This window comes from Lactuca serriola, chromosome 2 (assembly GCF_051521515.1).
Source record: "Lactuca serriola cultivar US96UC23 chromosome 2, Lser_US96UC23_V15, whole genome shotgun sequence".
Lineage (NCBI taxonomy): Eukaryota > Viridiplantae > Streptophyta > Magnoliopsida > Asterales > Asteraceae > Lactuca > Lactuca serriola.
The window spans coordinates 115,611,995-115,628,254 of NC_136409.1; the positions used below are offsets into that span (position 1 = coordinate 115,611,995).

At 35.1% G+C, this 16,260-nt stretch overlaps 1 protein-coding gene across 2 annotated transcripts; it reads right to left on the bottom strand.

Moving 5' to 3' along the window:
- Nucleotides 1-11,508: 11,508 nt before the first annotated feature.
- Nucleotides 11,509-13,529, bottom strand: LOC145086666 (transcription factor FAMA-like). 2 transcript variants are annotated; one of them, XM_079024489.1, is made up of 4 exons: nt 13,172-13,529; nt 12,415-13,095; nt 11,886-12,323; nt 11,509-11,779 (listed from the first exon to the last, which is right to left on the bottom strand). In XM_079024489.1, the coding sequence occupies exons 1-4, from the start codon at nt 13,196-13,198 to the stop codon at nt 11,690-11,692; spliced, it is 1,236 nt and encodes a 411-aa protein (XP_078880615.1). In that variant the 5' UTR covers nt 13,199-13,529; the 3' UTR covers nt 11,509-11,689. The 2 variants fall into 2 exon arrangements, with proteins under 2 accessions (XP_078880615.1, XP_078880614.1); XM_079024488.1 differs by lacking the exon at nt 13,172-13,529 and having other exon boundaries at nt 12,415-13,128.
- Nucleotides 13,530-16,260: the final 2,731 nt, after the last annotated feature.

Here is a 16,260-nt window from a genome sequence, read left to right on the forward strand (position 1 = left end):
TAGCAAGTGAAGTAAGAGCGGTCGCAAGTGAAGTATAAGTGTCGAATAAGTATAAGCACATCGCGAATTGGAGACGGCAATAAGTGAAGTAAGAGCGGTCGCAAGTGAAGTATAAGTGTCGAATAAGTATAAGCGCATCGCGAAGTGGAGACGGCAATAAGTGAAGTAAGAGCGGTCGCAAGTGAAGTATAAGTGTCGAATAAGTATAAGCGCATCGCGAAGTGGAGATGACCACAGGTGAAGTAAGAGTGTATCAAGTATAAGTGAAGTAGACTCATATCACTAAGTGAGAGGGTGAATAAGTATAAGCGTCAACAGGTATAAGTGACTTCAGGTATAAGCGAAAGCATTACAGAGTAGGAGTATAAAATAAGTATAAGCAAAGCAGCAGTAACTAACAATTGAAAGTATTCATGAACATCTTTGAAAACTTTATTACTCAGGGAAATCACATTTGTATTCTTCAATAAAATAGGGGTGAAAACCTCTAGAAATCTTTGGGAATCTTTTATAAATCAGTTTGAAAATGAATCTTTGATAAGCTATAAAAGTAAGAACTTGAACAATATAAAAACCCTTTTTGAAAGCCATTTATAGTGTCCTACTCGGTAAAACAGTGTACAGTGGTAAAATCTTGTGCATGCGGGTTATCAATCACATGTGATTGACATGATAACTGGCATGTTTAACTTGTAATCCCCCCCTATAAAACATTTAAAAGCATTTAAAAAGGTTCATTCAGGGGTATGAACTCACCTGGTGTAAGTAGGTCCGACGAAAGTGTCGTTTGGGCATTCGGGGTCACGCAAGGACTTGAACACACACAAGGACCTATTTTAACATATGATAACATATGTTCACATACAATTAGCATATAATATACTAATTAAACAATTATACACACTCATAGGAGTGGAAAACACTTTTGGTTGAGTGTTTGGGGTCCCGGGTAGCGTTTAAGGGTGCTAAGGGTCTCCTATTAGTTGTGGGACTTTGCTATACTCACATATCAAGTGTGTAAATGGATTTAAAACAACAACATGGACCAAACAAGGAGTTTACGGCCCAAACTAAGGGAGTTTACGGCCGTAAACTCCCAAGGTCATATTCTTGGGTGTTTGATGCTTCTAGCTTGTTCATAGAATTATTCCAAGCACTTTTCCTCAAAGGCATGAGTGGGTTTGAGGCCTCTAAGGGTATGTTATGGGAGTTTACGGCCTAGGAACTCTCCCAAGGGAGTTTACGGCCGTAAACTCTCAATCTTTGAGTTTAGTGAAGTTTTAAGCCCCTATTGCCTTCCTAGAATTTTCTTATGAAGTTTGATGCTATTTTGGGTGATTAAAACCAACATTTGAGGGGGTTTTGGGGAGTTTACGGCCTAGATAATTCTTGGGCCGTAAACTCCAAGAAATCCCTCATTTTCCTTGTGTTTAAGCCCTTAATTCCTTTCTAGCATTTTATAGAAATAGCCTATGGTCATTTGGGGGGCAAAAACTACAATTTTGGGCATGAATTAGGGTGTTTACGGCCTTGACCATGTCTAGGCCGTAAACTCCTTTCATTAAATCATTTTGGAGTGTTTCAAGGGTCTAAACTCAAGAGGATAAGTCCCTAAATTATGTAATAAGCCCTAGGATGAGTGTGGGAGTGTTTTGGGGCACTTTTGACATGATTTTGAGGAGTTTACGGCCTAAGCTTGTTCTTGGGCCGTAAACTCTTGTTTGAGTCCTAAAATCATGCATTTTAATGTTTAAACACCCCTAGGCTATATCCCTTAATTATTTCCAAGCTTATGGACAAGTTTAGAGGCATGGTTGGCACCATTTTAGGGGTTTACGGCCCTAGAATGTTCCTGGGCCATAAACTCCTTATACCATGCCTTCTTGGATGATTTTTGGGCTATAAACATGATTCAATATGTTTAGAATACGCTAGGGTAAGCGGACTTACAATTTGGAAGCGTTTGGTTACGAATTCGGGGCGAAAACGGGTCTAGAGAGAGAGTTTAGAGAGAGAGTGTAAAAATTCTCCAATGGACTCCACTCACCCATATATAGGTTTCACAGTTGGGGCTCAGTGGAATTTTTACCCGTTACTGCCGTTAAACGGGGCTTTTGGTCGCACCCGATTTAGTGGTCGTAATAATAAAACTTGACAATTTCCAATTGAATGAAAATGTGTGTCCTGTGTTTTTATTTCCTTTCATCATGACTTAACGGCATGTTAAAGGTAATCAAATGGAAATGTATATTAAACTGACGCCCTTTAATTAACGGAACTTTTATACAGTGGAATATTCCGTTAACGGTAACGGGGAAATGTAACGGGACAACTTGGATTGTCACACTCGTACTGAGGGCTCGACGGCATTACAGATACGAGCCGAGGGCCCGGTAGGCATTCCAGACTCGTACTGAGGGCCCGGGGGTAGTCAAGCTTGTAAAGCTGGGGACCCAGTGTATGCTATTCTGTTTTGATTGATATGATATGCTAATGTTGATATTGCTATGTGGACTGTATGTGTATTGGTATTTTGGGGTGACTTACTAAGCTTTCGGGCTTACAGTTTCAATTTATGGTTTCAGGTACCTCAGGGGATCGCAGCAAGGCCAAGGCGTGATCGTACAGCTCCTCCTACTATGTTATGTTTCTGGGAAAAGACTCTGATAATCAATGTTTTGAAAACAAAGTTGTAATATTTTGATGAACTTGACATGTTTTTAAAAGTTTAAATTTGTTTGAAATTTCGGATAGTATATATATATATATACACACACACACACATACACACACACACACACACACACACACACATATATATATATATATATATATATATATATGTAACCAATTTTTTCCAAACGATTCCATATATCTATCATTGATGTTGTTTTATCGTTTTTCCTTTGTTTCTTCTTTCCTGTATCGTCTCCATTCACAAGTCAGACCACGAATCCTCTAATTTTCTTAATCAACTGTATTTTATTATTGTTTTTATGTTGGGTTTGGAAAACTCTTTTATTCAACATGAAAATAGAATTACAAGAAAAGGAGAAACTCTTACATTCAAATATTACAAAAAACCAACCATCTATTCTAACACTCTCACTCTAAGTGTTATGCTTGAACTCTCTGTGTTTGGGATGCATACGCGTGAATAATGAAGCCTTTATTTATAGTATTGGCAGCCACCATTTATCCAGAATTATTTATTGTGTTCATCATAGGGTATGAAGAAAATCTTTCCGTCCTAGGAGAAAAATGGTTTCATAAAAACTGGTGGACTTCTAATGGAGGCTAGAAGTCAACATTTTATACGTTTTCGTTTGTGCTTTCATCTTCGTGTGATAGACAATTACATAATATATTCACATTTGTGCTACTGTACTCAGTCTCTACTTCATTTATTGTACTTCAGCTCTACTTCATCTCTAGTTGTATTTCATCTCTGTTTTTTTTTTCTTTTCATAAAGTATCAAGATTTCTCTTTACGTGTATATGTATAAATGTTTTGGTTTAGATGTACTATTGGGGATGTGCAATCAATATTTTTATAATTATGCATACCATATGCTTGTGTTTTTGCCTTTGTGGTATTGTTTTTTATTTGCCAACGTGATTTTTTTTGTTTACTCCATTTACCACTAGAGGTGGCAAAAATTGACACGACCCGAAGCTCGACCCGAAATCGACATGAAATAAATGGGTTTGGGTTAGAGATTTCGACACGTTTAATTAAATTAGTTGATACGACACGACACGGATATTAAATGAGTAATGTTAGGGTTGAGATTTTCAACTATAAAACGACACGGAAATAACCCGTTTATATATATATATATATATATATATATATATATATATATATATATATATATATATATATATATATATATATATATATAATTATAGATTGTAATGGGCTAAAAGAACATATTGGGCTGTAATTGTGTTCAAAGGGTATTGGGCTAATAAAAATGATTTTTTGACCTAATTAGCTAATGACCTAATTTCTTTCCTTTCACTCTTCTAGCCGCACACCAGTGACCACAAACACACTCCACACTCCACGAAATCACAATAATGCTCCCGATTCTCGTCTTTCTTTGCCTCTTACGTTGTTCGTTCGACCGTTCCTTGTGATTCACATCAACTACCAGTTTACTTCCTCCCACATAACAATTGTTCCACGTTTATATCATTCTTGGGTTTTATTATTATGTGTTATGTTTTTTTCTTGCAGTTAAGTTAACCATGGATGAACCAATCAACTTGTCTGGTGATGAAATTGATGTCTCTGATGACAAAATGGGAGATTAGTCGGAAGAGGAGGTTGGTAGTGCACCACCAATTTCTAATCAGAATATGCATAAACCGAATCTGTCCGGTAACCTAATCAAATGAAAACATAAGCTTACTTCTCGTGTTTGGAAAGCATTTGAAATACTTAAAGAGTCAGATAGTAAGGGAAATATGTTGTGCAAATGCAAAAAACCTGGGACTACGTATATAGCTGAAAGTAGTCATGGGACAGGGAATCTACTTAGGCATAAAAGGGCTTGTGATTTGAAACACAAAAGTTATAAAGATGTTGGACAGCTTCTTATACAATCTAATTTGAAAGGGTATTTGGGTACTAGATCTCCTATTTTTAAAGTTGATGAATTTCGTGAGTTTGTTGTTGTTGCTATTTCTAGACATAATCTTCCCTTTCAATTTGTAGAATATGAGGTATTAGGAGATGTTTTGCTTACTTATATCCAGAAGTTAAAACATTTTGCAGAAATACCATCAAAAAAGAAATATTCAACATGTATTCAATTGAGAAATCAATGCTTTGTGATTTGTTGCAACTTGTTCCTGGTAGAATAGCATTAACATCAGATTGTTGGACTTCTGTGACAAAGATGGGTATATTTCATTGATTACCCACTTTGTTGATCATAATTGGTGATTGCAAAAATGAATTTTAGCTTTTACTTCTATGCCTCATCCCCATAATTGTAGCGCCTGGTTCTTGGTACGTATTCTGTTATTAAATCTTCATTTATTTTTGCATTTTTAGCCTTGGAATCGGTGAGTCGAAGGACTGAATCGTTGAGTAGAAGCAGGATGAGGCGCGAAGTTTAAGCTGCGGACTCGGCGAGTCGGGTCCCGGACTCGGCGAGTAGCCGCTATTTGGACAAAAACCCTAATCCAGGGGTTTGCACCCTATTTAAATGACCTTATGCAGCCTCCTTTCCCCCTTTATGCTCCCAAACACTTCTCATAGCAAACCCTAGCCGTTTTTGAGGAAATCCAAGGCTTTTGAGTGAGTCTTCTGAGTTTTGGCCTCAATGAAGAAGGAAGAGCTTAGGAGGATCAAGAGGAGACTGAAGGATTCGAGTTTGGTTCACCATTTGCGGTCTACAGAAGGTATAAAATCCGAATCTTGCTCATTCATTTGTTAGATCCCTCTTTGGGGTGATTTAGGGCTTTTATAAGCCATTTTGGGTGGCCAACCATGTTTGCAAACATGGTTGGGGGTTTGAGCTTATGGGACATGTCATTTTTGGAGTCACAAGGCAGATTTGGGATGCTTTTGCACTGAAGGAAGGCCCCATGTAACAAAAGAACCATTTTAGAGCTTTTTAAGCTCAAAAGTTTCATGCATGCACGTAAAGTTTGTAACTTTACGTGCTAGATCGAGTTTGGGGGCATGGATCTATCCTTTGGTCAAGTGTTGTACATTTGGAATCGAAGTTTATAGGGGCGATGTGACCGACTCGACGAGTCCATTCCTGGACTCGGCGGGTCTAAGGGTTTTGGTCCCATATCAGTGAGGGTCAAAAGGACCAGATGAGTGTGGAAGGGTTTTAGGGAGTCCCGGGGAGTGACCCAACGTTCTGGACTAAGCAAATTGTTCTGGGAATTCATGGTACTCGGTGAGTGCATGAACGGACTCGACGAGTCCAAGGCAATCTTCATAGAACTCGGCGAGTCGAGGACAGAACGTGTTCATAGGATGAAGAGTAACTCGACGAGTTGTTCATAAAACTCGGCGAGTCAAGGTAGGACATGAGTATCAGTTGATGATAAACTCGACGAGTTGTTCACACAACTCGGCGAGTCGGATGAGGATTCAGTCGGTGTTCATTTAGAAGGAAAACTCGTCGAGTCATTGCCTAACTCGACGAGTAGAGACGGGTATGAGGTCTAATGGAAAGATAGGGACTCGGCGAGTTGGCGAGCCAACTCGGCGAGTCAAGTAAACTAGAAGTTGACTTTGACTTTGACTTGGTCAAGGGGTAAAATGGTCATATTACCCTAAGAGTAGATGTACGTTTCTGACTAAGTGTTTTGTGGGAATTATAGCTGGAGGATTTCCGGAACAGCAGCGGCAACAGTCACAGGATTCCCGCACAGTCAGCAGCTACGAGGTGAGTTACCTTCCAGTAGCGGTGGGCCCACGGCCACAATGCCAGCCCACCAGTAGGAGTTGTATGTTAGATGATTGTCTTTGTGATATTCATCTAGGTTGCTACTACTTGATGTGTTTATGTGCTAGCATGTTATGATGTTATGTGATAGTAGTAGTAGGGGTGAAATAGTCCCCAGTATCCAAGCGAAAGGACCAAAGGGGAGGCTGGCACCCAGATATGCCAGGCAGTATCCGGTCGAGAGGACCGAAGGGGAGGCCAACACCCAGATATGCTAGGCAGTGTCCGGTCGAAAGGACCGAAGGGGTAGGTCGGGCACCTAGATATGCCTGACAGTATTTGTATGTTATGTGATTGTATGGTATGTGGTACGATGGGGGAACTCATTAAGCTTCGTGCTTACAGTTTACAGTTTTGTTTTTAGGTACCTCTTCTTTGAAGGGGAAGGAGCTGGCGCGGTAGCGGCACATCATACACGCACATTGTTTTCCGCACCACGAGTTATTCTGGGATTTGTACTCTAACATTATGGTTGTTTTTATGTTTTGGTTTTCGGACACAAAATATGTTTATGAAATGATAGGATCAAACGATGTTTATTCACAAATGTTTTCCAAAGTATTGATTTAAAAATGAAATTTTTGGACGTGAAAATTGGGTCGTTACAATAATAGTGCTTCCTTAGCTGAAAGAGCTTGTGGCTTGTTAAAACAATGGGGAATTGATAAGAAAATAGTTTCCATAACCTTAGATAATGTCTCTGCAAATGATTATATGGCTAATGCACTGAAGTTTGATTTGAATTTGATGTCTGATGGTGATTATTTTCATGTTTGTTGTTGTGCTCACATCCTTAATTTGATTATACAAGATGGCTTACAAGAATTAGATGGAGCTATTGATAAGATGAGAGATACTGTTAAGTATTGCAAAGGTTCTCAAGCTCGGAAAAATCATTTTTGCGTTCTGTTCAATATGTTGGCCTCGAGTCCACAAGAGGGCTAAGGCAAGATGTTCCAACTCGTTGGAATTCTACGTATCACATGTTAGATAGTGCATTATATCACAAAAAAGCAATTCTTCATTTGGCAAAGACTTATGCAAACTATGTTCATTGCCCAAGCTTCGAAGAGTGGAGTAGGATTGAAAAAATTTGCAACTTTTTGCAAGTTTTCCATGATGTGACTTTAGCTTTTTCAGGTTCTAAGTATCCAACATCCAATATTTATTTTCCTAATGTTTTAAAGATAAGATTGCTTTTGCAAGAAGAGAAGGAAAATGGTGATACTTTTATAAAGAACATGGCTAAAAATATGCATTTGAAGTTTGACAAGTATTGGTGTGAGTTTAGTACTATTATGGGCATTGCCATTGTTTTTTTATCCTCGTTACAAGTTTCATTTTATTGAATGGGATTTCAAAAAGATATATGATTCATCTTTTGATGTTGTGTTGGATTTGTTTAAGAAAAAATTATTTTCCTTGTTTGATGAGTATGTGGTTGTTAGTGCTACAACCAAGAAAAATGAATGCTCATCTCATTCCGGTGTTGCCAATGATAAGTCAGACACATATATGACGGTAATAATTTACTCCTATCTTATTTTATGATTTTTTTTCTTTTTTTGGATTTGCCTAACTTCTACACTTTTTGTTAGAATTTTGATGATTTCTTTAGTTGTGAATTTACTACTGGTGGTAAATCTAAGCTGCAATCTTACCTAGAGGAGCCAAAATTACCTCGCACGGGTGATTTGAATGTGTTGGAGTATTGGAAACATCTTCAAGGACGGTATCCCATTGTTTCTCAAATGGCTAGAGATATTTTGGCCATCCCAATATCTACTGTTGCTTCTGAATCTGTTTTCAGTATTGGAGGAAGAATTCTTGATGCCTATCGTAGTTCGTTGAAGGCAAATATTGCTGAAGCATTGGTTTGTCTTAGAGATTAGGTTTTTAGTGAAGGTAAAATCTGCATATATAAAATTCTGTATTTACAAAAAAAAAAACTACATCTAAACAGATATTAAGAGCAAATGTGTATTTTTTAAAGAGAAAAGATATGCATTTACAAAAAAAAAAAAAAAAAAAAAAAAAAAAAAAAAAAACTGCATTTATAAATATTTCATTTACAAAAAACTGCATTTAATATTAAAGTAAGGCTAATATCATTTTTTGGTATTTGTAGGTTCAATGCAACCGGATATTGAACTGTTATGCAAACAAACTTTAACAATGAAGATTGGTTATGTGAATGAAGATGAAACTCAACAATCTAGTTTAGGTTAAAAACTTTAACAATGAAGATTGGTTATGTGAATGAAGATGAAACTCAACAATATGTACTCCTTAGTATTCAAACTCAACAATCTAGTTTAGGTTAAAGATTTGAAGTTGAATTCTCGTATTACTTGTATTATTTTTTAATGTTGTGGATGTTTGATGTTTTGGAAACTTGCTATTATTTTGGGCGGTGAACTTCTCTTAATATTTTGAATGTGTAATGCTTTAACTTGTGAACTTTAAGTTTTGATCTACTGATTTGGTTGTTTACTTTCCTGATGTAAAATTTAAGAAATTTTATTATTTAAATGGGTAAAACGGGTTAAACGTGTAAAACAGGTTAAAGGGGTTACATGGGTCAAACAAGTTTCGCGGGTTAAATAGGTTGTGTCGGGTTAGAGTGTTTTATACGTGTCGAGTTCAGGTCAGCAACTTTTGACCTGTTTAATAAACAGGTCATGTTCGTGTCGTGTATTTCCAACCTGTTTAAGTTTTGACACGACACGAACCCGGCACGACGCGACCCGTTTGCCACTTCTATTTACCACTAGTGTTTGTTTTCTTGGAGAAGATAAGATAAAAGCCTATAAATTACTAAAAGCCATAATTAATAAGTTACAAAAAACCATATTGTAAAGTTTAATAAGTTAATACATATAATAAGTTACAAAAAAACCATTAACGACTATTTACTTCATATTACAAAATTTATTTTCTAATTCCTTTGTGAAATTAGCAAACCAAATAGAAAATATATTTCATTCCATGTCAACCAAATGCATTTCAGCTTCTAATAAATTTACTTTCTAATTCCTTCATATTCCAATTAATTCATTTGATCGAGATTTCATTCCTTTTAAAAACATTCTACAAACCAAACACCCCCTAAATGATTGAAAATGTGATGATCGGGATGACTAAGACATTGACGCTAGATAGGCAAGCCAGTAGAATTGGAAGCTTCATTTAAAGGCATTGCGATGGGCTTGATGTCACCTGTGATATCACATCACAAAAGGTTTTACGACTCCAAAATTGTTTCACAGAAAAACTCAATTCATCAAATTCAATTAAAAATTTCTATTAACAACTAAACCAACGAGCATACATTAGTTTTTTAATATTTTTTGTGTGACAAGGGTGTGATTTAATGATAAGGTGTGATAATTTACGAAAGTGTGGTGTAACCGGTATGGCATTCAAGAATCTTTGATCCGTCCAAACTAATACCATCAGCTATTTGCCATGGCAGTCTCTTAGTCTTGTTAATTATAGGCCCAAAACCAAGTCCACAAGGGCTGGATAGACTGTTGCAAAGTAACCATGGCCTGCCCAATTCATCTACACAAATCGATATTTTATGTATCTGCTGTAAAGATACAAACTCATTTGCGTCCATAGTACATTGTCAATTTTTCTTTCTACAAATCTCTAAATTAAATAATGGCACAAAAGCTCCAGATTTTATCCGAAGCAAAATAGATGTGATATTTGAATATTGTATTTAAATTGTTGGATGAATATATTACAGATGATTTTGTTACAAAGTAGATCGCCCTCTTATTGAGATATTGGCAAATTTTGTTGCTATTGATCACTTGGTTACAAGTTGTTAGTTACAAGATGGTTGGATCTTTGGCACATAATTAACATTGAAAGTAAAGAGTGCCAGATGGGTTTTTTTGGAATCGGTTTCTTTGCAACTTGCAAGCTTCAAGTTCGTGATCACTGAATGTATGGAACTACAATGGAGTTTGTGAGTTGTTGGGGTTTTGAGTTTCATTTCACGATTTGATGTTAGTTTTGTTTTTAGCTTATAGTTCATTCCCTCTAGGATAGTAGGTGTATCTCTTTATTTTACTTTCATTGTTGGAGAATTTTCATGTATTTCATGAAATTTATGTTAATTATTTGATGTTTTTGAAGAAGATAGTTCAAGGTAAAATGATTCGTTTTTATTACTTAGCACAATAATTTAGAAGTTTGAACTCTAAGTTTCAACCCTAAATTATTGACGTTCTTAAAATTAAAATTGTAAGAATTCAAATTCTAGCAAACAATCCCTAAGTTATCTTGGACTGAATGGCCAAAAAACACAAATGTAGCTATTGACATTTTGTAAAGTTATGTTGTTTTCTGAGGGCTAGCAGTTTGCTAGACTCCTTAAAAATACTTCATTAAACGAGACAAAACTTTCCAAATCAAACCCTTTATGAACATTAATTTATTGTAAAATACCTATATTTATTTAGACTTATCTTACATAAAGATAAACATTTTTCCCAATAAAAAATCACGAGTTAAATAAATCATAGAAATACATCAAAATAGTAGGGACAATGCATATGGGTGGGTTCAGATGTTTGGAAATGGAAAGGGTAATACCTCCAAATTCATTAATTCTGACGAGTCAAACCTCTTCCATGTCAAACTTGTACCTTAGCTTAGATACCCAACACCCCTGTCCCCCGTTGACATTTTTACATAAAATATTCATATTTATTGCACCAAGTACATCATCACAAATCTACGAGCGTTCAGGTCATGTAAAACAACTTATTACAATTATGTTTCATTCGAATCTGAGCTTGTGTTATGTTAATTTGATAAAATGATACCTCTGTACGAACAAATTAATTAAATGCATGTAATAATACTAGTATATCAATAATATGATTAAAACATCCCCACGTATATCTTTGCGGACTTTTTGACATGAAATGTGACTTACGTTGACTATAATAATTCCACGTATTTTAATATATATTAATTGGAATAAATCCTCACGAAATAGTATACGCTATGCTTTAAGTTTAACGTACATGTAATGTAAAATACCCATATATAAAATATATTGAATATTGCAACTAAAGAATCTGATACTTATGCCTATGAAAACAATCATTCCTGAGGGATCGACTTAGCTATTGGAATAGATTCTATCTGTTGGAAATGAAGATTAAAACGGACGAATATTTTTATGTTTATCAACTACTGATATTTGCATGCACAAAACTAATAATTTGTTGTACCGAATTTGCTATGTCTTCAGCAGAAAACCTCGGTTCGCTAGCAACCTATACAAGTTGATTGATTATCAAAAATATTAGATACTTATTCGAACAGAAAAAAGAGGAAGAATTAACGCAAGTATGAATCAAGGAGAAGTATATATGGTGATACCTTGACATTGAATGAATAGAGCACAGTCTGTTCAATGGTGGTGATGTTGGTATGGAGGATATTGAACTGTAAATCTTCAAGTGCAGCAATGATTTTAATAAGCTGACCAGACCTTCTCCGACACAAAATCTTGATCATGGCGTCAAACCCTAAAAGTCGCACTTCGACATCAGCCAAACATGACTTGCTCTCCGCCATCTCCTCCTTCAGTCCACCGTCGAATTCAACCAGCTTCATTTGATCATCAGGCGGAGGGTAGAACACTCCCGGTGGACCTTGTTGAGCTTGCTGCAGGATTGGAAGAGATGACGAATCTCCGACGACTCTGGGAGTGTCGCCATAGAGTCTTCGTCGTTTTTGTGACTCCAGACATTGAAGAAGTTGTTCTAATTCTCTCACAAACTCGATTGCACCACCGATAATTGAAGCTTGATCACCCTATACAGTTAAAGTTATCGTTGAAACCATTGTTTTGCAGAGATTCAGTTTTAGAAAGGTAAAGATAAATAGATAAATTCATTATTCATACCCTTTGAACATAAGATCCTGGCATGAGAGACCTAAGAACACGTAAATGTTCGTTCATTTGTTTTCTTCTGTTTCTTTCGACTGCGATATGAGTCATTCTTTGGCTCTCAACTTCTTCACTCGTCTTTATAGTTCTTGGTCTTTTTCTTTTGTTCTTTCCATCACCGACTAGGGTTTTATGAGCATCTTCACCGATAAATTGAAGTCGAACAGACGTACCTTCAGAAACCCTACCTTCTTCATCTCTTTCTCCTCCGTCAATCACTACTCGAGTCTCGTTTTCATCGTCTCCAATAGGAGCAAGTAGACTCTGATGATCTTCTTGAATATTCCTCTCGTTTAAAACTGGGAATTTCAAGAAGTAAACTGGATCTATCCCATTTTCTTGATCTTCGTCATGATGATGGCTTGTTTTATTTTGGTTCAAAGCCAACTTGGGTCCAAGATCTGCAAACTGCATCACATCTGCAAAACTTAACTTATCCAACGAGTTTGAGCTACAAAAACCACCGGAATTAGGTAGTTGTTGTATTGGATTATTGATTAAGTAATCCACCATTTGGTTCCCATTGTCGTATGTGTTTTTAACCATGAACTGCTGATTGTGGTGCTGCTGATGCTGATGAAGATGATGATGGCCATGGTCATGATCACCATTGAAGTCGACCCCAAGAAAACCCCCCTGCAAGTGTTCGAATTCAGTGTAAAACAACATGGTGATGAAAAAAGATGGATATTTATGGTTCATATGTTCATACCGAGTAGTTGGTATCATCTTTCTCCATGGGTATATATATACAAAACAAGAAAGACTTTGACCGATGAATCGAAACCAAAAAGACAAAATCTTATGTAATTTGCATCATAATATGGGTCCAAAATTCAGTAAAATAGTAATAAATTAGTAAGTGATGGAGATAACGGAGTGGGGTTAGCCCAAGAACATATGGACAAAGAAGGGGGAGCTAGGCAGAGCTATATATGGTCTTAAATATGCATGAAGATCAAGATTGTGGCGAGGTTTATCTCTATGTAACGTGCCATAGTTGGTCTTCTAGGGATAGCTTTGACTTTATATGTATACATTGTACACGAATATTTTTTTAACATAAAGAAATAGAGAAATTAAAATTATTATTTTTATGTGAAAGAGGAGCCTTTGGATTGATTAATAAGCAGCTCACAAGATCACCTCTCAATTTTTACACCACCTTTTTAATTAATGTGAATCACAAGCACACAACGCTCTTTACCACCATCACCTTCTCTTCTCATGACACGCTTAATTCATTAAGACGCTCACCTTTTCAACATTTGAATTTTGAAATTTCAGTTTGACGTAAACTTATGTATTATCTAATAAATTGTTAAAATTATTTTATATTATTTAATAAATGGCAGAAAATAAGGTGTGTATTTAGAGCCCTCTACATCCTTGGGAACGTCGTAGTTCTCTAAACTCTCATTTACTAGAGAACGGCTTTTGCAACGAGCCAGGGGATGGTAGATGTAATAAAATTCGAAGATTTCTGTATATATAAACTTTATTTGTTTTTTCATTTATGCAACTCATTGTTATATATATTAGGACAAATAAGCATGTGCTAAGCTGAGAAATATATATATCCACAAGCTTTTTTAATCATCATAAACAGCTGATTATTTTTTACATTAATTGTAAGAACTATAGGTCCATAATGGACGCAAATCATAGTCATTAATTCACGGGTTTTTAATATAGCTTTTTTTTAATATAGCTACTTAGGTCATTTACTTACGTTATTTCTCCCTTCATCCATGAACAATTAAATGGAATGTTGATTATGCAACCTATGTGCGTCCTACATGCATGACATTTACAAGAATTTTAGATGTAGGCAGACAAAAGGACTAAATCTGTAAAAGTAGAGGATGATATATCTTAGGGCTAATGATACATCTTAGGGCTATTAGCATAAAAGTCTATGTTTTTGCATAAATGTTTTCGATTTACACTTTAACTTAGGTATTATACTTCATTAAAAATGGATGTTTTTAACATTTTTTGTCATGTTTACCTGCGTAATATAGGCGCTGACATGGTGATTATTTAATTTATTATATATTTTAATGAATATATGTATGTATTTTGATTCAAATGTATTTTAAATGTATAAATATAATTTTAAAGCTAAAAGTATGTTTTTAAAAGCATAAATATACTTAAAAGGTATTTACGCATTTGAAAAACATACTTATACATTTAAGTACATATTTATATAGTTGAAAGCATGTGTATACCTTTAAAAGGATATTTAAACATTTATAATGTATTTATGTATCAAAAATTTATATTTATTAATATTTAATAGGTATAAATATATATTTATTTCGTATAAAAAATATCTTTTACATATGAAAATGAAAAAATCTATTAGTGTGTTTTATATTGTATAAAGTGCATATTTATACATGTGTTACACAAATCATTTTTTGGTGTAGTTGCCAAAATATGTGATCACACTTTTCTTTTTTAAAAATTAACTAGGATCATCACTCATATCATTAAATGTTGCATATTTCCTCATTTTTAACAAGAAATAACTAAATCATGCTTTCTTTTTTTATTTTTGTTTTTTTAATATTTACTTATTATTTATAAATTAAATAAATTGAATTAATATGATTTTTTTGTGGGTGTCATCAGCTCCCACACTCCCCTTCATCCTTTCCTTTTCCTTCCATATCGTTCACCTATAGGCACCACCGGTACCCATATATTTTGCACCACCCTCCACCGTCAACCATCTCATTCGTCTCGACCAAAATATAAAAAACTACAACTTGAGTGAGAATATATATATATTTTTTTATCTTTTTGTCCCCTAAATCTATTGGATTAGGTGTCTAAGCCCATAAATATATTTGGTATGTACTTGATTTGATATGTAGCATAATTCTTTTGGATTGCTTTCACTCATGCAACTTGATATGATGACTAGACGAGAGAGAGAGAGAGAGAGAGAGAGAGAGAGATTAGGATTTATTATATGAATAATAAATTGATACTTAGAATGATTTTATTAATATATTATAAGATTAATATATTATTTGTAAATCATATTATTAATTAATAATTAATCAGAAATTAATTTGATATTAATTTTAGAATTAAAGGAACTGATTAATAATAGAGGGGCTGGTTTTGCAAATAATTGATAGTTGCAAAGTTGGGCTGATAGACTCATATGTAAGGATTGGACGAATCTATAGGAGGCCCTATAGAATTCTTCTAAGGCTTCTATTATGGAGGCTCATTGACTGCTTAAGACATAAGCAAGGAAATTAGGGCTTCCACCTTAAAACCTTAATATCCCTAACTATATAGAGTCAAGGACTTCAAGAATTGTTCTTGTTATTACAATATAACAAGTGAGGTAATCATCAAACCCTAATATATATGTGAATTTCGAAATTATATATACTAGATCTAAAGTTATTGCTTTGGTGTTCATATTTACATGTTCAATAGAGAAAAACTTATATCCAAAGTAATTAGGGTTGCATGTGCACATAGAAATGTTGTAATGTTCATAACCCATCAATGATATAAGAGCCTAGGATGTTTTTCAATTGAATTGGTGCAAGAGTGGACTGCTAAAAAAACAAGAAATCAATTTTTCTACTATCTGGCACTTGAACTCGACGAGTTCCACAAAGGACTCGAAGAATTGCTTAAACTCGACGAGTTCACTTGCTAACTCGGCGAGTTGACTCGCCTGGTGCCATATTTTTCGTTTTTTTATCAGATTTTGATTTGGATTATTACCATGCCTAAATTCGATTTTTCTGATTGGTATGAGATATC